Here is a 25,037-nt window from a genome sequence, read left to right as displayed (position 1 = left end):
TTATCTGAATAATACATAACACAAAAGGGAACCAAATCACTACAACATGCGTATCAATACAAAACAAACACAACTACAATTACTACAACACAAACACATAGACAAGAGTCATCAACACTTTACACACAAGAATCTTCTTCAACCCACGCAATTCAATCTTGCAACCTTGAATCTCCTTCTCTAAACCTAGCAGCTCCTTCTCATAGCCGCAAACCACAGCTTCACATGTACGAGTCTCCATTGCCAGAGTTTCCATCTCAAATTCTAAAGCTTGTAACCCTTTTTGTAAGGTCAATGAAGCCCCTTCAAGTTCATCAATCTTTGGAAGTATGTCTTCCATCTCTTCCACCATTACTTCATCTGTCAACCTAAACAAGTGACCACTACCATTCTGATACATACCAAAAACACAATTCAGACATGTTCCATAATTTAACAGTACTTACACTACAATATCATTACCTCCTCTCCACATCGACAAGCATAAAAGAGTCTCCTTGGATTTTTCACAGTTTTTGATGTCCTCAAAACCACATCCTCTCCACATCTACATCGACTTGGAATCCCTCTCCCTCTATCACCCATTTTTGTTTCACTCTCTCGTCTCAATTTCTCTCTCGCAAAACCTCTGTTTTGTTATCGATAATTGAAGAGATAAACCCTAAATACAGATTACCCCCACATTAAAACGACGACGTTCTATCTTGTATTGTAGCCTCCATTAGTAGAAGTAAACACTCTCGCTTCCGCAGAGTAGGCGAGAACAACCATTATTTTGCCAAAACCAGAAAGTTACTTCATAACACCTTATAGCACCCCATAGCAGTAGTTGGCGACTTACATAGCATTACGGCAGGAGGCTTTGTTGTGGCCAACACCACAACAACGTGAACACCTCCTCTGGGAACTGGATTTGTTGCACTGCAAATTAGAAGTATAGAAGCTGTTAGCTTTTAAAAAATAGAATGGACTATGTACTGTTTTAATATTCTGAACTTGCCTTGAATTCACCACGAGACAATATTCTTATCTTCCTTGGTCTCCCAGGTGGCCGCCAAACAAATGGTGGATGCACCTCCCCTATCGTTCCTGAAGCTATTCCGGGTGCGACCTCCCCACCAACAGACTAAATTGGATAGCTTTTCTCCTCGTAACTTAGCTTCACTAACTCATTAAAATATTCGTTTGCTGCCAAAAAATCTGTAGGAACTCCAAGCCGAGCAGCAACTTCTATTGCGTGAGCACAATGTATCCTTAAACCCTGAAATTCCAAGCAAGAACAAGTAGACTCGTCCAATTTGACAATAAAACATTCACCAGTCCGAACTTGGACCTGAAACTCGAAGTTGCAAATTGGCTTAATAGACATTGACATGGCGTCTTGATAGTTTTCCTTAACTCTTTCCTGCACTCTCGGAGCTAAAGTGGTAGTCTTCAGCTTCAGCCCTTCTAGTAGCAAACCAATCCATCAAAGTTGTTATTATGTACTCCAGGATGTAAATAAGTGGGTACTCGCGTGCCTCTTTAATAACGTTGTTCCATGACTCACATGTGTTACTATTCATAATATTGAAACGCTAGCCTTTTGAATGCACTCTGGTCCATTCTGTAAACCCTATACACATTATAATATACATGGTTATGTAAGCTACAATCCTGTCAACCAATTTACTATAACTATATGGAAGCTGACCAATATAATAACAGAGAGTCAAACAAACGTACCCAAATCAACTAAATATGCAGCACATCCTGGGTTTAATTTTTGTATCTTCAGAAAAATCCGATTGAAATCAGTGACATGAAACGCTTGTGCTGCTTCAAACATTAGTCGGCAGAGGCTTTTTGGCTTGTAGAGATTTTTGACATTCCACCAAAGGTGAACCGTACAAGCAGCGTGGTTGGCTTGCGTATAGACCTGATGCCAAACTGTACTTGTCAATTGTGAACCAGATTCTATATGTAAAATAAGTACATCTCTATCGGTATACTATTTGCCCCAATGCTTCAAAGCAATGTTGTTTCTCACCTTACTCAACCCCGTGTATATGCTACCATGTCTGTCAGATATAAAAAATAAATCAGGATTGTCAGGAGCTATAATGCTGAGCCGCTGAACAAACCATTCAAAAGCGCTAACATTCTCACTGTTAACGATACCAAAAGCAATTGGGAAGATCTGAAAATTCCCATCTTGGCAACATGCTGATATAAAACAACCACCGTCTCTACCGTTCATAGATGTTCCATCAACTACAATGACCTTCCGCATGTATGCATAGCCTTTAATAGAAGCAGCGAAGGCGATGAATTGGTATTTGAAACGGCGTGGACCATTTGGCTCATCATCAGATTCTGTAAAGCACAGACTCCCTAGGTTTGCTTGCTGAAGTAGCCTAGCGTAAGCGGGGATTAGTACGTAGCTGCCGACCATAAATCCTAATGACTTCTCCATTGCCACCTCTCTAGCACGCCAAGCTTTCCAGTAAGATATATTAACATGATAGTCGTCAAGAAAGAACTTCTTTATCACTGCAGCATTTGGCCCGCGTTTAATACCAAGAAAGCGAGATTGCATAATTTCCCTTATTACTTGAGTTGTTGCTAAATGGTGGTGGTGGTCTCTACACCTTTGATCAATAGTGCATGTGTGTTTCTGATTTGCCTGTCGCACTTGAAAGCTGTCTGAAGAATCAACCTTAGAAGCATACACCCGCCATGGACAAGTCCTCGAGATGCATTTCAACACCATAAACTTTGGAGTAGAACGCGCACTTCGAAAGTGAAACTTGCGGTTGATGGCGTGTATAACAATCTTAATCTTGCAATCAGACTTGGACTTAAATACTATGCCAACAAACAGCTTCTCTCTTTCGTATTTTACATCAAAGAAAGCAGAGCCCACACCTGAAACAAAATGAACATCTTTCAGCAAATGTATGTATTATGCTACTTAAATAGAACCAGTATGTCTAAATAAAATGGTATACAAGACATAAACTATTTTAACGAACTAGCAAATTCAAGTTCTTAAAACAAATCAACAAAACAATTATATATGTATAGCCAGATTACAAGTTATACCTTCACCTTTTCCATCATTAAAGACTAGTGGGGCGTCTCGACCGAATAGGATAGGCTCATCACTGAAATCGGAGAGGATTGTGTTTAAAGCGTCTTTTGCCCGCCCCCAAAACATAATGATCTGCCTTTGAATTTCAGTTTCTTCCACATCATTTGTAATAGGAGAAACATGATTGCCAGGAGGCCTGCCAACATCAGCCCTATATGAATCAACGCCTTCTAAATCATCATTTTCTGGAATGTGGTCAGATTAGGTTGCATGGTGAATGGAACGATGAGAAAATCCTCTTCATTCTCGTTGTCTTATGTCCCACTTGCTCTACTAGGACCAGCCTTCGTTGACTTAGCACTTTTGTCCATGATTCCTTTCCCTTTGTTAGTAGGTCCACATTCAGGGCTTTTAAGCCGGATGCAGTCTTCAGGCTCTCTAATACTGATGCCTCTTGCGGGAAAAACTTCCCGCCTGGTAATACTTCTTGACTCTTGCTTTGTCTCAGGAGGCGTTGGGTCTTGCGTTGCACCCACCAAGGCACTATCAAAGGAAAATTGGTGCAGTTCTTCCTCAGAGTCATAATATGTTTCCTCACTGTCCTCTCAATTGAAGTCCTTGCATGCTACATCAACAGGAGAAATTGGAATAGTATGTTGGACTATAGTAACACAGAGATTGACCTCTTCTATGTGACGTCTCATTTGAGTGAACATTGTAAAATCACTATCTTCACTGATGTATTGAAGAGGCGACCCGTTTCCTTCATCTATAGCCATCCACTCTGGATATTGGTAAGCAATTTTGATTGTGATGTCTCTTGCACGAAAAGAAAATTTCTCTTTCACCTTCTGAGCTAGCTCTTTGTACGTCATGTTGGTCCGGAGGCGGATGTACGACGATCCTTCCACAGTCTTAGGTTCAAACTGCCAGGCCAAATTATCAACCCTCACCGACTCGCCAATAACAAACAAGACTTCATCTTGTGTTGCCGTCTACATGGCGTATGTAAAGAGGTCATTAGGATTTAGAAAGAGAGAAAAAACAAGTAAATATAAATCTCAACAAGTATGCACAATTTTCCCATTTAACTAAGCGTGGTCATTAATTTATCAGTAAAACCGAAAGCACGTATCAAGGTCGAATTGTAAAAAATCCTAACAACTTGTTTATCAGATCTACAATCATGGTAAGTAGTTTATTTGAAAGGGAAAGTAAGTACTTTGACATGGAAAGTGTTGAATATAAAATTAAATCGGCAGAAAGTAAAAACAAAAACTGGAAACCGATGGTTTTGTACATTTCCAGTTTGATTCTCATATTAACTGCCGAACTATTTTCACCACCATCAATACTGTTCTGTTTACAGGTTGAGATCTGTGCGTAAAAAGTATAGCATTTACTGTCAATAATTAGAGCATATTTTTTTCTGATATTTTTGGGGAGAGTATTTTATTCAAATTAAACTTAGTGCAGGCTATGTTATTGATGGGACAATTCTGAAGCGTTGCTATGGAAAATTTTTTCTAGCTTCAACAACGTCAGCATAAATCAGTCCTAATTCTCTCTGCCTCATGCACGTCCAAGAAACTGCAAATAGTTGTGTTAAGAATTGGGTTGTAAATACAAACTCCAGTTGCGTTACTCACTACATTTTGCCGATTATAGTGTTACTTATTTAATAACATTACAAAATTTGGTTATTGAGCTAACTCACCCAAAAGAAAATGACTCAATAACATAAAAACAAAAAAATAATAAGAAAAAAAAATAAAAGCATAGTTAATAAACGTCTCCCTAGACTTAAACGTTACTTTCCTCGGTGGCATTCAAATTCGCAAAGAACTGGAAAAAAATCAAAAATTCAAAAATAAAAGAAAAAGAAAAGAACAATCCTACCAGTGGGTGATTGCCGCCCACTACGCGCTTCTTTAGAGTCAATAGATTGACTTGGCGGAGTTCAGGACTTGGATGGAGTGACAAGGGACTTGTGCTGCTTAGCAGATTGCAATCTCGCCTTCGAAAGTAATGTGTAAACAAATGGGCTCTATGAAGTATCAGGTGTCGATCGACACTAGTGTGGGTGTCGATCGATAGTCACTCCTGCAAGATAAGTAGAGACAACAATCTCTCGAGAATCTCGATGCTTGTTTACCGTTGAAGCACACTTCAAAGATTCTAAAGAAATAATCGAAGGAATAGTAAGAGAAGAGATAGAGGAGTACCTATCACTGGGAATTGAAGCAGTTGTGGACTGTGGATGAGGTGCCAAAACATCTGAATGTGAAAGGCGATGGTGTCAATCGACAAGAAGTGTGGTGTCGATCGACACTGCTTCTTTGCATCTCTCATTTGTGAGCTGAGCTGTAACAGCCTCTTTAGTCGGCTTTGGAGTTGAAATCAGAGCAGCCTTAGGAGGTTTGTCCTTGTTTGTTGCAATGCTACTGATAGGCAATGTAGATTCCGAACCATCCACGCAAAACTCCATCTCCACATAACATATGTTGAGAGATATCCTTCCATTCTTCACATCAATCTTAGCACCAGCTGTAGCTACGAAAGCTCTACCAAGGATAAGAGGATCCTTGAGTTCTTTATCATATGCCAGAACCACGAAATCAGAAGAAAAGAGGCAATTACCAACTCTCACATGAACATCTTGAAGGATACCTTCAAGGACTCGTTTGGAACGATCCGCGAAGAGGAGAGTGATCCATGTCAGTCTATAGCTAGTCATGTATAGTCTCTCAGCAAAAGACTTGAACATGAGGTTGATGCTTGATCCTAAATCACACATGGAGTGACTAAATCTGCTAGTAGGTATTAAGCAATCAAGAACGAAGCTACCTGGATCGGGGAGCTTCTCAATCCTTTTTATGGCAGTCCAATGTCTGGTAATTTTCCTTACAACAGTCCATACTTTAGTGGTAATTCATGGGGTCAAACTTCAGGTGGCCACTAGGGTACACCACCAAATGCTCCACAATGGGGATAGCCCACAAATGCTCCACAATGTAGTACACCACCAAATGCTCCTCAATAGAGTTCATCAACAAGTGTTCAACAATGGGGTACACCACCAAATGCTCATAAATGGGGTTCATCACCAAATGATCGACAGTAGTGTAATTCACCAAATGCTTCAGAATAGAGAACACAACAACCTACGCCAAATTGGGGTACACCTTTCAAATAGGCCACAATGGGGTTCTTCGTCAAATAGTCCAAATTGGAGTACTTATCAACAATGGGGTTCATCCTCAAATGTTTCAAATTGGGCCTCTTCACCGAATTCTTCACAAATGGGCTTCTCCAGCAAATGTTCAATGTGGATTTTCAATTGGATTTGAAGATGAAATCACACCAAATATTCAACACATAGATTGTGAAAGAATACCAGCTCATACTTCTTCAGCAGAGCAAATACCACGAACACGTAGAGCATGGAGATTATTCAATATTTGGGGAAGAAAACGAGGACATAGTCCCTGTTTGTTTCTCCATCCAAATGATCCATCCAAATGAAGATGAAAAATGATGTTTGTTTTTGACAATTTAACAAACATTTGGATGGATCATCTGGATGATACATTTGAATGAGTTTATAAATTTAGGCAAATTTATGAAACTCATTTGGATGAATTTGATTGAACCATTTGGATGGAGATGGTTCATTCAAAATAACAAAAGATAGATTTACCCTCATTTCTAATCATAATTTAGATAATGTTATTTTCTATAAATTTCTTATTTAATATTTTTAAAATTACATATTGAAACAAAAAAACTCTAAAAATCATGAAATCACGGATTATTATTTTATGTAAAAATCGTAAAATCGTGGAATTGAGTTTTTTTGGCAAAAACCGCAAAATCATAACATCATGTTTTTCGCCAAAACCGCAAAATCATGTTTTTCCGCCAAAACCGCAAAATCATGTTTTCCGCCAAAACGTAAAATCATGTTTTCCCGCCAAAATCGCAAAATCATGTTTTCCCGCAAAAACAAAAAATCATGTTTTCCCGCCAAAACCGCAAAATCATGTTTTCCCACCCAACCGCAAAATTATGTTTTCCCCGCCAAAACTGTAAGATCATGTTTCCCCGCCAAAACCATAACATCATGTTTTCACAAATCCGTAAAATTATGTTTTCCCGCCAAAACCGCAAACTCATGTTTTCCCGCCAAAATCGCAAAATCTTATTTCACCGTCAAAACCGTAAAATCGTGTATTCTCGGCGAAACCGCAAGATCATGTTTCCTGCCAAAACCGTAAAATCATGTTTTCCCGCCAAAACCGCAAAATCATGTTTTCCCGCCAAAATCGCAAAATCTTATTTTACCGCAGAAACCGTAAAATCGTGTATTCTCGGCGAAACCGGAAAATCATGTTTCCTGCCAAAATCGCAAAATTATGTTTTTCCCGCTAAAACCGCAAAATCATATTTTCCCGCCAAAACCATAACATCATGTTTTCGCAAATCCGTAAAATCATGTTTTCCCGCCAAAACCGAAAACTCATGTTTTCCCGCCAAAACCGCAAAATCTTAATTTACCGCCAAACCCGTAAAATCGTGTATTCTTTGCGAAACCACAAAATCATATTTTCCCGCTAAAACCGTAAAACTGTATTTTCCCGCCAATATGTTTGGTATTGATAATGTGTAATGATGTTGAATATTTGTCATTTGTCAAAATGAAAGCATGAAGATTTTGGTCATTTTTATCTAAATAAGAATGTGGATGAATTACAAAATTATCAAACAAATAAATATCTATTTAAATGCATCATTTAAATTAAATTACAAATAATAAAACAAACATCATTCAAATGTATCATTCAAATGAATCATGTAAGTGGATCATCCGAATGGAAATGATAAATGATGAAACAAACAGGGTAATTTAAATGAAACTCATCCAAATGATTCAGGAGAAGAAGATTAATTTAATAGGCATGTGTTTTGTTATTAGTCAGGATGTCATGTTTTGTTTTATGTTTTATGATGATTTTTACGTATTGTATTAATGATTAATGGTTTTAAACTTTTATACTGATCTAAAAAATTTTTATCTTATGTTTACAAAATCTTAGGTTTTTCGTATATGCTAGCTGAGATCACGAGGAATCCAATTTCTAAGTTACGAGGATAGAATTGAGTTGTGGAATTTGGAAAACGAGCAATTTGAAGATTTGATAATTTAGCTAGCATTGAGTTACTACAATCAGTATTTTCAACGAGGACCATTTCCAACAGGTGGCGGTTTGGGATGGCAAAACATTTGGCGTCGTCTACAAGAAGATGATGCTGCTTGTCTATAGTTATTACGAATGTCTCTTAGTTGTTTTAGAACATTAAGTGAAACATTACAACTGAATTATGGTTCACAACCAACATCGAAGAGAGGGTGACAATGTTTCTATGGATTTGTGGTCACAATGAAGTTTAAAGAGATATTAGATTGCGATTTGGACAAAATCAATAGACAGTAAAAAGGAAATTTTTTGAGGTCCTAACAGCTACATAGTTACTTGCTTGTAATTATATAAAGACTCCAAGAAGGCAAGAACTACGCCGAATTCCTGAACGATTGTAACTAGACCAAAGATATTGGTCATATTTTAGTGGATTTGTTGGAGCAATGGATGGAGTTCATGTTTGTGTTAAGGTGAAACGTGAATTACAAAGAATGTATTGGGATCGACATGGGAGAACATTATTCAATGTTATGGCAATATGTGGTTTGAACATGTATGGATTGGAGCACCAAGATTTTGTCACGATACAACAGACAACTATTATGTAGTTGATTCACAATGGAGCAAGACAATGATTCTGAATTTTCTTTGCCTCCAACAGACAACTATTATGTAGTTGATTCCGGCTATCCACAAAACAAAATTTTCCTGCTCCGTATAAATTTTCACGAAATAGGAATATTCAGTATCATACGTCACAATTTGAAAATGGTCCTCCTCCTAGAAATAGGCATGAATTGTTTAATCGATTTCATGCATCTTTACGTTCTGTGATTGAGAGAACATTTGGAATTTGGAAGAAAAAATGGAGGATTCTTTGTGAATTTTCAGGATATAATACTCATGGAGAAATGATCTCATAACTGCCTTTTTGTCAACAGTAAACCTCTTATATCCTGTTTTAATCTCCATATCCCCTACTGAATAAGTGATATGTGTGTTGACGATTTTACCCTATCTTCCTCTTTCTTATTATTTGCGCTTTTTTTTGTGCTATCATTATTTCATTTATTACATCGCTTTTAACTGTTACAATATTTAATTATTTAATAGTGACTAGTTTTTGTTATAAATAACTATTATATATAGCATATTTAGTTTGTTACATATAATTAAACAATAGTATTTAGTTAATTGCAATATTAATAAATTAAAGCATTTTTAATTATGCAATATTTCTCTATTTAATTCCAGTTCATAAATTATTTTTAATCAAATAAATATTTATTCAAATATTATATCATAAATTTAAAATTCAAAAGGAAATTTATATTAGATAAAATCAAAGATCCGAAATTACATTTAAATGTCAAAGTCAAACATGATTTTATCAGTACTTAACAAAAAAAAACACATAATATTTACACGAACATGACTTTATCAGTAGGTCAAGCCACAATGCTACCTACTGTATCAGCTATGGTTTGAATTTCAGGTTTGGTCTCCACCCAGCAACATCTCCAATCTTTGAAACATCTACCCATATCTTGCTCGCATTTGGACCTAGGGGTATATGATGGACTGTGTCTGAAGGATTAGAGGAACATACTCTTCCTTGTGCTACTCTTTCTCTCCCGTTCTTGTAATCTAACAAGATGCATTTCTTCTTGGCAGATTTGCTGGTGCTAGCAGTACTGTTACTTAAGCTGTACAAGAATCAAAAATAATACCAAGCATTCAGGCGATTGTCTTTTATAGGCTGTAAGTTAAAGTGGAGAAATTTACCAGTGGAGGTGATGGTTTTTTATCTGCTGATGCTGTTTCATACAGTGGAGGAGATAAATTCACATATTGTATACTATGAAGTGGCCATGCAATGTTCTCATTTAGTACATCTCCCATTACAAACATTCTTGGACTTGGTCTCCATAAATACGCGGCTTTGTTAAACATCTTCTCAACCTTAACAATTGCAGCAGAAAGACCAAGAGGCATATTGTTCACAAGTTCTTGTCGGTATGTTGAACTCAATTGACCCTCACAAACAACAGAATCAACCATATTCCAATCAATTATGATGATTTTAACGGTTTATGAATCTTTAGCCTAAGGCATGATGCATAAATATTAAGTGAGTAGGTATAGTGTTTAGGTTCAGCTAGATAATTGACAAGTGATGGGAAAAAGACATTACCGAAGATCCTGGAGTCTGATTCTCAAAAAAAGAAGATACATCATCACTGTCTAGAATGCCAGACAATCTTGTTCCCTAAAGCTTCACCAAGTGTGAAAACTGATGGTGTAGGCCTCGACAAAGAAGTTGTGGCGTCTGACACTGACTTAACAATAACAGCGGCATCATTACGTCCAAGTGGAATACGACCAATCTTGTACTCCCTCCGTTCCAGCAAAATTGATGTTTAACTTTTGCACACAAATTAAGACACAAAACTTTTCTCATTATTTAATTAAAAACCCAATTCAAGGTAACATGTTTTCCTTAGACATGCAACGAAAATGAGAATTACGGATAACGTGTTTTACTTGCACATGCAACGAAAATGAGAATTACACATGCATGCAGCAAGTTCTCTCTCTCTCTGAAAATCGTAACCCTTTCATATTCCTCCTTCACTTTCTTCTTCCGTTTCATTTTTTCACTTTCCAAATAAAACTTGTTTACTCAAAATAATTGAAAATTTTAATTTGGAGCCACAATTATGTTAAGTCAAATACAAAAAAAAATAGATTGGAGCCTATAACCTTAACTACATTCAACTAATCTTCTATATAAATCAACGTGAATTTATACTATGGAGTCAAATTCAACAATGGCTTTTCATGGCTTTAATCTAAATATACCACTTCAAAATAATGAACAAGAGTTTTTGTTTGATTTGAACAAAAGTCCAACAAGAGAGACTTCTCTAGAGAATTGTTTGGGTGTTTCACTCAACCAATAACAAGAAGGTTTGGGTGTTCCACTCAACCAAAAATAAGAAGATTTTTCTTTCATAAATTCAGGTATTTTTATTTATAAATTTATAGTTTATTATACTGTCTTTTATCATAGTGATTCACTAGTGAAACTTTCAGATTATTTGTTAAAAGAACTGCATATATATCTAATTTTTTTAAAAATAAAATCATGTAATGACTTATTTATTTATCATGAGTTTATAAATTTAATTTGTACTTAATGACTTATTTATTTATCATGAGGTTATAAATTTATAAAGAATTAAAAATGAATCATGTTATTTAGCTTGTTCTTAGTTAAGTTTGCTTTAATATTTTATTGTTTTCAAAATATTTGTAGGAGGAAGTGTTGAGATATCACAAAGTCTTCATGGTCGTAATAAAAGAATGACAGATAGAGAAAGACAAGAGGTTTATCTTGCTCTTTTGGAAAGAAGCAACAACGGCAAATTGAAGAAAATTCATACGACGGAAGTTGCTAATTTATTTTCCTTGCTTTTACAAACGGTACAAAATTTTGGAGGCGGGCTAAAAATACTCCTAGTAATGAAGTTATTGATGTATCACATCAGAGAAAAGGTAGATGTGGTGGGAAAAATATTGAAATTGATCTTGGTCGGATTGTTGATATTCCACTCCATCGTCGTAAGACGTTACGGTCATTGACGGCTTCTTTGGACATGAGCTGTACTACATTGTTTCGATGTCTAAAAAATGAGCTCATTAGATGACATCCAAATGCCATCAAGCCATGTTTGAGAGAAGGTAATATGAGAGCTCGACTTGAATTTTGTCTCTCTATACTTGATAATAGTTCTTTGCCCAATAACCCAAAATTTGTTGATATGTACAATGTTGTGCATATCGATGAAAAATGGTTTTATATGACAAGAAAAAAAGAAAAATATTATTTGCTTCCGATTGAAGAAGAGCCGTATCGTACATGTCAAGGTAAAAATTACATTGGGAAGGGAATGTTTTTAGCGGCCATGACTCGTCCAAGATTTGATGGAGAAGGAAATGAAATATTTTCTGGAAAAATAGGAGTGTTCCCATTTGTTACTATGCAACCGGCTCAAAGAAGAAGTGGAAATCTTGAGGCGGGTACTTTGGAGTTAAAGCCGATGACATAGAGAGAAAATATAAAAGAGGTTTTAATTGGAAAACTTATACCGAGAATTCGTGAAATATGGCCACAAGAGGATATTGGAAAACCAATATTTATTCAACAAGATAATGTAAGAACTCACGTTGACTTGAGAGATGAGGAATTTCGAGTAGTTGCTTCTCATCATGGCTTTGACATTCATTTGATGTGTCAACCACCGAATTTGCCCGATTTGAATATTTTAGATCTTGGATTTTTTAGTGCCATTCAAACACTACAACACAAGGTGTGTCCAAAGACGATAGAAGAACTTGTTTCCGCGGTAGAAAATTCATGTGATGAATATCCCACAAAACAAGTGAACCGGATTTTTTTACTTTGCAATCATGCATGCAAGAAAATCTGAAAGTTCGAGGCTCTAACAAGTATAAAATCCCACATTTGAAGAAATCTATTTTGAAGAAAGAAGGTAATCTACCTTCACAAATGGCTTGTGATCCTATTTTAGTACAAGATGTAGTAAATTACTTAACTATCTAAGTTTTTATTATTATCACTGTATGTTTGTTTTTTATTTTGATAATCAACATTTTGTAAGATTTTTTAATTTTTGAAAAACTTTTTAAATTTATATTCGATGGTTTATATTTGCAAAATACAAAATTCCAAATTTAAAAGAACAAACTTGGTGACTTTCTTACTAACAAAATAAATTTATAAAAGTTTGGTTTTCTCACGTTCACACATTAACACAGTTTAAAAAGATTTCACACATTCATAACAAAATGAATAAAACTAGGAAACATAAAAAGGAAAAAGTAAATTAAGAAACAAAAAGAATTTTTATAGCTTAAATTTTTTTATATATTTTGTATTTGTCGAATTATATTTTGTTTTTCCTTTCAAATTTATAACAAAAATAAAGAAATTAGGAAACAAAGCCTAGAAAATAGGAAAAAGAAGAGACAAATTTAGAAACTACGAATTACATTTTTTTCCTTTCAAGTTCATAACAAAAATGAAAGAAATTAGGAAACAAAAAATAAAGATAATCTAAACAAAGCCTAGAAAATAGGAAACAAAAGTAAAAATTTTAGAAACTACCAAAATAATAAAAATTAGGAAAATATATCCTTAACATTGTCAATATAGTATCTTCAGTTTTCTTGTGAGGATGTAGCTCCCCTACTTCTTTATAAAATCTTTTGTTCAAATCAAATTCTCGGGTGAATGTAGAGTTGATGTCATAAATCTGATAAACATCTCTTGATTGGTCTTCTTCATCGTCATATGGCTTGTTCAAATCAAATTTCGGAACAATATTCGTTATGCTTGGAATCGGTTGAACCAGTTCGTCGTCTTCTTCTTCGGGTTATCTCTCCATGGTGTTAGATTTGTTTTGAGTATGTTGAACATCAATCAAATCTCCTTCTTCTTTCTTCATTTCGTTTTTAGTTTCTTCTTCTTTCATTGAAAAAGAGAAAAAAAATTCATAAGAAGAAGCAAAAAAAGGAAATAATGAAATAGCTTCTTCACTGGTTCGTAAAAAGCAACGAGAGTAAATGACAACTGGTTTGTAGAAGGCAATGAGAGTAAATGACAAACAATTAATACTGATATTTAATGAGTGTAAATAAAAGAGTGAACCTTTTGGACGTTTAAGCTTCTTAACCAAAATGACACTCCATTTTTTATTTTATTTTAATTATTAATTAAACAGATATACTAAATAAACAGTAGAAAATCAAACTTTTTGGAACAAAGAAAATAACTAAAACATTAAATTTGCTGGAATAAAGGGATTACATTTGTTCAGCAGAGCAGAATTCTCCTTCACCTACAATAACATCATCATCTGAACATCAATCAAGTAGTTGATTTCTGGGTTGATGCTGAGAAACTAAAAGTCATAGAGCTAAACACATTCCGCTGGAATACAATGTCCGAAGAGATGAAGAAAACAAATATTTGATCAACTTGCAGTTGCAAGGTGTTCGATATCCAAAAGTATCCTTGTGTTCAAGCATTAGCCGCTTTCATTGCCTTCGAGAGATATACAACAAGAACTCGAAGTATTGAATTACATTAATTGGTTTTAAAGTATTATTGGGCGGAGTGGTAGTCATTGGCGTATTATAAGACTATTTATTTAGTCCCGGATAGATCACAGTAGGATATCCCGGAAGACATCAAAGCGTTGAAAGTATTACCTCTACCTCGGAAAAAGAAGAAGGGTAGAACAAAGGTTCTTAGGTTTTCATCCACTAGAAAAAGACGTCCAAAACTTCAAAAGACTCAGAACAAAAGGAGGCCGAGGCAGTCGCTGCAATGGTTGTTATTTGGCACTCGTAGTATTTGATTCATTGGCATAAGGGTCATACTAGTATAACTAATTAAGAAATTATGCAATAATGGTAATACTAGTATAACAATTGAAGAAATAATGCAATACTGGTACAACAAGTATAACTATTGATGATATTGAAATTCGAATTTATGTTTTTTTCCAACACCATATATTACATAGACTATCAAGAGATAATGAACTCTTACAAATGATTTAAAACAAATTAAATTAGGGAAAAAAAATATTTGGTAAAAATAAATGTTAATAGACTCTATCCTACATATTCCTTATACTTTTAAACTCATTTTTGATATAAACTCCAATTAGGATTGAAATTTAACAATTTTATATATTGTTAATATGTGATTACATTAAACTTTTAAAATTCAATAGTGATAGAGTTCCTTCAAGTGAACAAGTAGATAAATCATTTTGAAATATATGTAATACTGATTAAACTCGAAAACACCAAAAGTAAAACTATGTACACATTTTGTAGAACCAAAAACTAGAGTAAAACAACGTTTAATAAATGGCGCATATGTCAAAATTACTACGCACACATGGAAATCACTTTTTCCCCCAAAAATTAACTTTCCCCAAAATTCAATTTCCCCCCACCCCAAAACCAAACAAAACTCTCACTCTCTCTCTCTCTCTCTCTCTCTCTCTCTCTCTCTCTCTCTCTCTCTCTCTCTCTCTCTCTCTCTCTCTCTCTCTCTCTCTCTCTCTCTCTCTCTCTCTCTCTCTCTCTCTCTCTCTCTCTCTCTCTCTCTCTCTCTCTCTCTCTCTCTCTCTCTCTCTCTCTCTCTCTCTCTCTCTCTAATCTAGAAGGGATCTATAAATCCAACTCAACCATCTAGTATATTGAGGATTCTAAACTACTCTAACCCATCCTCATAAACCTAGTCACTACTCAAACATCATTGCAGAAAACATAAACGATGACAATAATGAAAACATGATAGCAACAAAGTAATTGCAAGATGATAACAGGATGATCACAACTTAGTAAACGCAATGAAAAGCAAATACTCAATAGATTAAGAGAAATCCGGATTCCAAAATGTCAAGAACTTAAACTGTCTGCGGAATAAAAACTTGTTCTCGGAAATGTAAAGTACATGCTACTTATAGCGAAATATTCCGAAACCCTAATACTCAAAACGACATCGTACTGGGACGGATTAAGAACGGTACTCGACCCAGGTGGTCGAGTAGTGGGTCGAGTGACAAGTCGGAGTCTTCTTCTCTTCCTCATGCTCGAGTGTCTGGTTGAGTGCGGAATCGAGAAGACTCTAAAGCGATGATGCTTTCTACTCGACCAGGGGGTCGAGTAGTGAACCAGAGTGTTGCGGTCGAGGGACTAGCTGCGGAGGTCGTGACCGAGTACTTCAAGAAGGCTAGGATGACGGTACTCGAGCTCGTGGTCGAGTATGGTGATTTGATCAGGTACACTTCTTCCAATCAGCTCATCAGCAGCTCCAAATCACCTGAAAACAACACAACTATGCAATATGCATGCAAAACTATCCTAAACATGCAAAGTGATGAGAAATGATGAGAAATGATATAAAGCAGTGGTGATAATATGCTAAAGTGATGACAAAGGGATATTCAAAACGAGTAAAATCATCATCTAAAATTTTGAAATCCTTATAAAATTTTGTAGTCCCATTGAAGCCATTACCACTCTCTTTTGCATATGAGTATTGAAAAAATGTCTCGGGCGTCCCGTTCTGCCAAACAGTAATCCCATATCTCTCCTAACAAAACAGAAGTGAATTTTGATTTAATTTTAATTCGAAAACTATGTATTTTACTTGTATACCCCAACCGAAATCTAATTTCTATTCGATCCACACCCGACCCATCTCTCCCAAACGGATATTTCTCTAGATATTCCAAGTTTCAACATTTTTCTCTTCAATTTTTGAAACTTTTCGATTTCTCAAACTCTCTCTCCTTTCACACCTCTCTCTCTCTCTCTCTCTCTCTCTCTCTCTCTCTCTCTCTCTCTCTCTCTCTCTCTCTCTCTCTCCAATCAGTTATGGATCGATTGTGTGAGAGGGACCTGTGGTATGATGAGATGAAGAACGTTAAGAGGATAATGGAGAAAGAAGTGTTAATGATGGAAGGAGTTCCGGAGATATGTCATTGTGGTGGACGCATCGTTGACTTAATATTTGAGAACGATCATTCTCGTGGTCCTTCCTTCTCTTCTTGATTCTGCAATTGAACAAAATTATATCAGTATTACTCTATTATACTCTAGTTAACACAGTGTTACTCAATAATAATACAGTGTTACTCAATATTACAAAACGTAACTTTCTCTTCTATACATTCTGCTCATCCTTGAATGCTTCCAACGATTCAACTCTTTTATCCAAATCTGAAATCAATGTTATAATTTCATTCAGCTGGTCTACCATCTTCTTATTCATGTTTTCAATCATCTCCACCACAGCAACCAAACTCGGGAGTTCTTGTCCACATACTGTGGGAATATCCTCCTCACCCTTAATCGCTGGTCATGCGGTGATTCTTCGGGCTTGAATATCCTGCTGGTAGAGCTCTTCAAATCTGATTAGACGGTCATCTTTATGACGCTTCAACCAACTTTCCACCACCACATCAAAGATGTCAACGTCCTCTTCTTCCGTGATTTCTTTGATAAGTGCTTGCTCTTCAATTCTAGGTGTGACGAGAGAATCAATTACCTTTGAATATAAACAAATATGAGATCTTTATAACTAAATAGAATAGTAAATCTGTAACATCCCTGATCCCCCAAAAACAGTATATCTAGGACAACTAACCTGAGGTACCCAATTCTTCATAAATGGTATCAAGAGGAAATCCTTTCAAATGGTTCTTCTTGAACTCCACCTTGCACATCCTAGGACATCACTGATCTGCTCCTACAATGTCCTCAATAAATTTTTCCCTCAACTGTGGGATTGCCTCGAATGCAAGAAGCTACAGAGATCCAAAACAATTTTTAATAACAAATAGTATTCCACATTATTACCAGTATTCCCAACATTCACCAATTAATATAAGTTATAACTAACCTCCATCGGAACACAGAAACCCGGAAGCGGTCATATGTACTTCTTGTTGTTGACGACTAAACCATTAAAATGAGAAATCGTGTGTGGGATGGTTCCTAACATGTAATCAAAAGAATACCTCCCCCACTGAAAATTCATACAAAACGTGAGATCACTCATAGCCTTGAGGCAAAATTCATCAACTTGAGGTGTCTTTTCCCCAGTCTTGATAGGCGCTATAATAATGCTGCTTAAGAAATAGAGGACCATCATCCTCAACCTTTCTTTGGATCTTTCACCCGACGGTACCATTTTTAAGAGCTTCTCTCTCACGTCTTCGCGTTTCACAACAATCTTCTTGAAATGCTTCGTCTTGAACTCCAAATTTCCCGTATTTTTATACCAAAGTGCATAGTTCTAGCAATTGAAGCCCGATATCAATGCATGTTCCAATATCCCATATCGGTTTGGAACGCAATTCACAATGAACCACATTTCTTTCTTCCTTTCAATTCGCGCCATGCAAAGAAGAAGCATCCACATCCCCATAAGTCGATGGTTTGGGTCTCTTGGCATGTAGAAGTTGTGTTGGAAACTCGGATGGTTCTAAAATCATGCCCTCTCAAACATGCTCATTAGAGGCTCCAACTTATCGAATGTAGTCAACACTTCGTGAATATAGCACCGAGTTGATAGCTTGATTTTTTCGCATATTCCAAGGGCGGGAAATACATACTCAGCGGTGGTATTGCTTCTGTTTCCTCGTCGATATCCTGCAACAGACATTCATTCATATTACTACAAATGTTACCCAGAATCATACACATAGTTATATTTTAGTAATGACTACCCAAAAATCATACACTTAGTTGTATCCTAATAATGATAATATTATCCAAAAACACATAGTTATATCCTATTAATGACAGTATTACCTAGAAATCATACACCTAGTTGTATCATAGTAATGACAATATTACCGAGAAACACATAGTTATATATCCTAGTAATGATAGAATTAACCAGAATTCATACACATAGTTTTATCTTAGTGCTACCAATGTTACCGAGAATTCATACACATAGTTATATCCTAGTAATGATAGTATTATCCAGAAATCATAGTATTATCCGATTCTACCAGTTTCACACCATTCAAATACTTACCATATCATTTTCTGCCGGATTTTCCACTAAATTCACTTCTACAATCTCATCCTCCATATTCTCATCGGAGGAGGACTCTTCGCTGATACAAGGGTTTTCGGTGTGTCAATTCCCTAAATGCATCTTACGTCATTGCATCATTTAAGGTGTCAATCCAAATGGGTGTAATTGCTATCAATCAGGATGTGATCAGAGAATACTAAGTCAAGCCAAGAGTGAATAGGTTTGGTGTGTTTTTACTAAACCTAAGCAATCGGTTAACATGCAAATCAAATTCAGAAACAGAACTATACTAAGCAGAAAATAAAGAACTCAAATAGCAAGAGCAGAAAGTAAATCAAGCACTAAGTCAAGCACTCGGTCGAGCAAACAACTAAACAGGTCGAGTACAATATTAAGAACACCAATTTTGCACGAGACGAACATAGTACTAAAAACACGAGTTTTGCACAATAAAACGAAACAGAGCTCTTAAGAATGGGGTAATTGGTCTTAGTGGACTCCTCAATCCATTAGCTAAGTAACAAACTCAATCAAGCTATCCCTAGACAATAGATTCAAAAACAAATCAATCCACTTTCGTGACAATGACTCTCATAACTTTATCACTTCCTAATCTCAATTTTCATTGATGAAACTTAACAAAGCAGGCTTTAAACCCCAATCTATTAAAGTCAATAAGCAGTCTAAACATCCAAGGTCTTGGGCTAGAATCTACAAATCTCTGAAATTAGTTGGTTCAGACATTTTATCAAGCACTTGTTAGGTGGAGAAAGTCTGAAATCAATTTTCAATTGATCAGAAAGAAAATAGCATTAAGAACTCCTAAAATATAAGGGAATTATGCATTTATAAACTTAGCTAGCTAAAGAATAGAGGAATCCACCTAAACCTAACTCATCCTCAAGAACTCTAAAGAAGACTACTCAAGAACAATGAAGAACATCATAGAACAAAACCCAGAAAATTCATAAAACTCAGAAATCATTATAAACTTAGCAAATGATAGATCTCAATAAGGTAAACAAGTTTACAGAAGAAATCAAATCTAAATTCTCAACACAACAACCAGAAAATGCAAAAGAAATCTAAGAACCCTAATATTCAACAGACAAAAGCAAAGATATTTTGGGCAAAAACATAAGAGGTCTATTTATAGGCAATCCTAGGATGCCCTAATTGGGAAAAAGACAAAATGGGAAAGTCGGCGCTGCATCACTCGGGTCTTGGCCGAGTAGAAAAGTCGAGTGGCTTCCTCTTGGTCACATCATTCGGGTCTAGGCCGAGTGGCTTGGTCGAGAAGCTTCCCTTCTTCCTCAAGTGCATCACTCGGGTCTAAGCCGAGTGTCTTGGCCGAGTAACGTCTTTGCTTCTCCCTTGTGTGCTCCACTCGATCTCTAGCCGAGTAAGGAAGCCGAGTATACTCCAAGTCCTTCCTTTGATCCCACGAACTCGAGTTTGTCCATCCCTTGTGCTAGAAACCTCCAAGTCGAGTCCAAAAGTACCTTATTCACCTGTAAAACACTCCAAATGCAAGTATGCTATGGAGTGCAATGCAATGCAATGCAAAATATGCAAAGGAAGGAAAAAAGACTAAGAATGCATGAAAAGAGACATGAAACTAAGCTAAATGCATGAAAAATAAGGTCTTAAAAAGGTTAAAATCTAGTGTTATCAACATCCCCAAACTTAGCTTTTTGCTTGTCCTCAAGCAACAAATAGAACTAGGCTAGGAAAGGTTTGAAGGTGGGGATTCATAACCAAAATATGCATGTAGAATAAATAGTCTCAATGTCCGTGTTGCTAGTTCTAGAGTGCTTGGTTGAATGATCTCTACTTAAAAACTTTAGCCATCTTCTTCACAACACAACCTAATCTTTCACTTAGTCTATTCAAGCATTCAAATCAACATATTCCCTTTAATGTTCGTTAAGCAAGAGCCATGGATCATACTACACAATGCATATTTAACTCATTTGGCTAAAGGTAAAGGCTAAAGAGACAAAAATGTTCCCTTAAAGAATATGCTTTAGTAACAAGGGATCTCTCAAGAATGACTAAGCTTTAAGAGAATGCTAAAGGTAAGTCCCAAGTTATGCATACAAAGATAAGATCCCATCTACCCATAGTATAATCAATGAAGATCTAATGGAAATCCAATCTCTCATCCCAATTAAGAACTTAACTCTACCCTTTTGCATTCATAATCTTTTGAACTCTTTCTTAACCCATTCTTTTCTTTTTATCTTGACTGTAGGAGAAGCTTTTTTTTTTTTTTTTTTGATACTTCTAGCGGGTTTGACTTTCTTTAGTACTAAGGTTCTGTTTTTAATCTCTATTAAGCTTAGGGCTTTTTACCCTTCTTCATTAGCTAACAATAACCCAATTTCTTTCTTTAACAATCTCAAACTCTTTACTAGACTTTTTCTAACTTCTTTAGCTTACTTCTCCTAGAATTCTTTTCCCTTTTCTTGTAAACAATGAACTCAACCCTTTTTCTCTTTTAAACTCTTCCCAACCCATAGAATAAGTACCCACCTAGTCCTATCTAGTACGGATAACGCGAACTAGAACTACATGAGATACTATCTTTGCCGTTACAAACCTAACACTTTCTACCGAGCTTAATCGAAATAAGACCTCACAAACACTCACAAGTGATATATGGCTTGAAAGAAGCTTAGGTTAGGGTGTGGGAAAACTGCTCTAAATGTGAGGGTCAGCTATTTGGATCAACAAGAGTGGTGAAATGAATAAGAAGATCCAAATATTTTAAGGGTAATCATGACTTTAACAAGCAATGCATAATATGATAATTAAAAGTCAAATTATGGTTCAAATTGATAGGGAATAGCTTCAAATCACAGCGAGTTTCGACTAAGGAAGATCAAATATATGAATTCAAAAGATGGTGCGGTTTTACTTCAAGTTCAATCGGTTAAGCACTAGACAGCTAACAACAAGGGCAATGAAACTATCTAGTGAACATTGCAAATTTAGAAGGCTATGATCATCATTAACCCCTATGCAAGTGCAAAATACAACAACTTATATGATAACATTCTAAAAACAGCCCTATAATGCAAATGCAAACTACATGACACTCTATTTTTTTTGGAATCATTTTCGAAAATGTTTCAAATTTTTATGGGGTTTTCTATGCCTTAGATGATGCAAAAATTTGAATAAGAAAACATGAAACAATGTTAGATACATCCTGAACTCTCCCCCAAACTTAAATTACACAGTTCCTTGTGTAATAAAAATTCAAAGGAGAATTCAAGAGAAATAACCACACAAAGCAAAAATAAAAGAAATGCAATGGTATTAACAGTGAAATGGAGTGATACCTCAACATTTACACGAAGAGGTTCTGGACAAACTCGTCCAGGCGGTCTTGTGTGTACTCAGGATCATGGGTGGAGGTGTTGGGGTTATACTCGGTTGACCCGTCGAGCATGTAGCCCGAGTAATACTACTCTCGGCTCGGGTCAGCATTCAGAACCAACTGGTTCACTGGACCGGGTGGGAGCGTGTTGAAACGGCGATCTGAGAAGTTGGACCTCCTCCCGAGCTCGTAATTTGAGGCTCTTGGCGGGTCGAAACGAACGTTCCTTTGCGGCGCCACACTCGTCGAGTTGCATCTCCTGAACTCAGCTGGAGGTGGTGGCGATCTTTGCCTTCTTTGCAGCTCCTGAATCTGAACCGCCATGCCGTTCATTGCCCTCTTCATCTTTCTCACCTTCTTCTTCAAACCACTGATCAACTTTCTCTGAAACTTGCCTAGACCCTTGAGCATTCCCAGCTTCTTGTGAACTTGACCGGGATCTCGCTCTTGATCGGACTTAGCATAATCTTCAAAGAAATACTGCTCCGCTGCAGCTTCACACGAGTCCTCTTGCTCATCAAACTGTTCAGCTCGACTGAACTCAGCTTGTTCATACTCGGCCTGACCGTACTCGGCCTGCTGAAAGTTACTCGGCCGAGTATGGTCTTCCTGCTCAGCTTCAGCTTGGTTGAGCTCATCTCCTTCTTCTTGTGACTCACTCCCCATGCTCGGCTCCTCTTGGAAAGGCGCAAGGACATTGACTAAGATTGATAGAGGAGGATCAAAGTCAATGTTGTTCCCAATTCTAATTGTGGTGTACTCCTTGCAAGGATGTGCTAGCCTAGAGAGACCTAGCGTGAAGTGCTTGAACTTGAACTAAAATTGATCAGCTGGGGCTGACCTATCCAGAAAGCCTTTCTTCCTCAAATGCTCCATATCAATGTAGTTGACTGTGACATTGGGAGTATGAAGAGGGACTCCAGCAGCTATGAGTATGGGTGTGATTACTCCTCCAGCACACAAGCTTCCTCCATAACCGGATTGGTGGATGCCGGTTGCATATTCCCTGAAGCTTATCAAATGATCAATCAACACCACTGAAAGAGATGTATCAGCCCTATCCCCTTCCATCTCTATCCCCTTCCTTGTGTGCCCCAAAATGAAACATAGGGTAAGATCAAGCATCTTCAGTTCTCCCTCATTAACATGGCCGGTTGTCTTCTTCGGGAAGAAGGCATTCGCAATGCAAAGGTGGAGATACCTAAGTACCGGACTCCTTATCGCTGAACTTTTGGCCCTAGATGACTTGTAGGGAAGTGAACCAGCTATTATTAACCATAGATCATGGAGCTCGTCCTTGCTGAAGTTTTGGCGGATCCCATACTTGGTGGGGAACTTGAATACAGCATCCAACTACCTAATCAGAAGAGAGTAATGAGTTCCATACACCATGAATGTGATATAGCCAACTCCTTTATGTAGCTCCTTCTCTCTCTCATCGGCATAAAAATGGAGCTTCAAGGTGGCTAGGAACTGGCAGCTCTCTTCCTTGAATCCCTCACACTTGTAAGTAAAGAATGTCTCCAGCTTGGCCATCTCCATGAGATATTCAACATCTTTACATATCCCCAAAGCTTGCATGGTAGGTCTATGGGGATATCTTGTCCCTTCAAAACTCATCTCCATGAGGTACTGGTAGTGCTCTTCAATGGTAGGCTCTTTCTTTCTCCTTGGGTTGTTCCTTCTCCTTGGTGCAGGAACTGGTAAGACCTTCTCAACGAACACTACATCTTCTTCAGATGCTTCCCTCTCTATCTCAGGTACTTCTTCTTCTGCAACTGGCTCAGCTTCCCAAACCCTCTTGCCTCTTGCAATTTCTTCTCTAGCAGCCGTAGAACGACCCATAGAAGACTCCGGGGTCATACTCGGCCACTGTACTCGGCCTGTCAACCGAGTAAAGCCAGGACTCACAGCTTCCTTGTTCCAAACCGGACCCTTCTCATTTATCATAGCAAACCCTCTAGCCACAGCTCGAGCAGAGGCTCTCCTTCTTGATTCTTTAGGATCCATGATCTTGTATTGAGCTACTGCAGATAGTCACCACAAAATAACCCAAAGTAGGTCAAATTAGAAGAGAATTTGATGTTTAAAACTGATCAAAGGCTTTAAGAGAGGTTTTGAAAAGGTTTGTATGGAGAGAAACCAAGAAATTATGGTTCAATTCTGCGAATTATAGAGAGAAGTGAGAGTAAAATCTTGAAATGTTTGGAGAGAAGAAGTAAAATTCGAAATTATTGAGCAAAGAGAGAGTGTAAGTGACTTAGCTTGTTGAGTGTGGTTTTATAGACAAGAATATTGAATCCTAGCCCTTCAAACACCTTAAATCTTCACCCTTCATTTGGTCAAGGGCACATGCTTTCACTATTTGCAGAAGAATCTCTGATGGGCTTTGGGGAGCAGGATTTGATGTGTGGGGCCAAGTGAATTCGAATTCAAATTTAAATATGAATTGTCTTGACCTCGCACGTGTAAACTCGGCCGACATACTCGACGCGCGTGTCGAGTACAGTGTTGGGCCTGATGGGCTTCTTCTTACTCGGCTTCAGGCCGAGTGGTGCATCTTCTTGGGCCTTTTAACAGTGAGGCCCATACTCGACCATGGGCCGAGTTTTTTGGGTCGAGTATGGTTCAGTCTTGGGCCTTTGATCAATTGAAGCCTACACTCGGTTTGTAGCCGAGTGGTACGGTCGAGTGTGGCCTGAAAATTTTCAGAAGTCT

At 37.0% G+C, this 25,037-nt stretch overlaps 1 protein-coding gene and 8 pseudogenes across 9 annotated transcripts; 3 read left to right on the top strand and 6 right to left on the bottom strand.

The window, feature by feature from the left end:
• Positions 1–82: 82 nt before the first annotated feature.
• On the bottom strand, positions 83–585 carry AT2G07505 (zinc ion binding protein; the record flags this gene model as incomplete). The annotated part of the gene is made up of 2 exons (NM_126717.1): positions 83–391; positions 463–585. 2 exons carry the CDS (start codon positions 583–585, stop codon positions 83–85), a joined length of 432 nt encoding a protein of 143 aa, NP_178758.1.
• A 541-nt stretch (positions 586–1,126) lies between these two features.
• AT2G07500 lies at positions 1,127–3,948 on the bottom strand (annotated as a pseudogene; the record flags this gene model as incomplete). The annotated part of the gene is made up of 1 exon: positions 1,127–3,948.
• Positions 3,949–4,876: 928 nt separating this feature from the next.
• AT2G07490 lies at positions 4,877–6,177 on the bottom strand (annotated as a pseudogene; the record flags this gene model as incomplete). Its single annotated transcript has 1 exon — positions 4,877–6,177.
• Positions 6,178–8,582: 2,405 nt separating this feature from the next.
• Positions 8,583–9,176, top strand: AT2G07486 (annotated as a pseudogene; the record flags this gene model as incomplete). Its single annotated transcript has 1 exon — positions 8,583–9,176.
• A 522-nt stretch (positions 9,177–9,698) lies between these two features.
• On the bottom strand, positions 9,699–10,359 carry AT2G07483 (annotated as a pseudogene; the record flags this gene model as incomplete). The annotated part of the gene is made up of 1 exon: positions 9,699–10,359.
• Positions 10,360–11,619: 1,260 nt separating this feature from the next.
• Positions 11,620–12,901, top strand: AT2G07480 (annotated as a pseudogene; the record flags this gene model as incomplete). The annotated part of the gene is made up of 1 exon: positions 11,620–12,901.
• A 1,331-nt stretch (positions 12,902–14,232) lies between these two features.
• On the top strand, positions 14,233–14,717 carry AT2G07470 (annotated as a pseudogene; the record flags this gene model as incomplete). The annotated part of the gene is made up of 1 exon: positions 14,233–14,717.
• A 2,288-nt stretch (positions 14,718–17,005) lies between these two features.
• AT2G07460 lies at positions 17,006–19,044 on the bottom strand (annotated as a pseudogene; the record flags this gene model as incomplete). The annotated part of the gene is made up of 1 exon: positions 17,006–19,044.
• Positions 19,045–22,406: 3,362 nt separating this feature from the next.
• On the bottom strand, positions 22,407–24,329 carry AT2G07455 (annotated as a pseudogene; the record flags this gene model as incomplete). The annotated part of the gene is made up of 1 exon: positions 22,407–24,329.
• Positions 24,330–25,037: the final 708 nt, after the last annotated feature.

The sequence above is a fragment of the Arabidopsis thaliana genome, chromosome 2 (assembly GCF_000001735.4).
Source record: "Arabidopsis thaliana chromosome 2, partial sequence".
NCBI lineage: Eukaryota > Viridiplantae > Streptophyta > Magnoliopsida > Brassicales > Brassicaceae > Arabidopsis > Arabidopsis thaliana.
The sequence above is the reverse complement of the archived record's forward strand: the minus strand, read 5'-3'. Positions and strand labels throughout refer to the sequence as shown.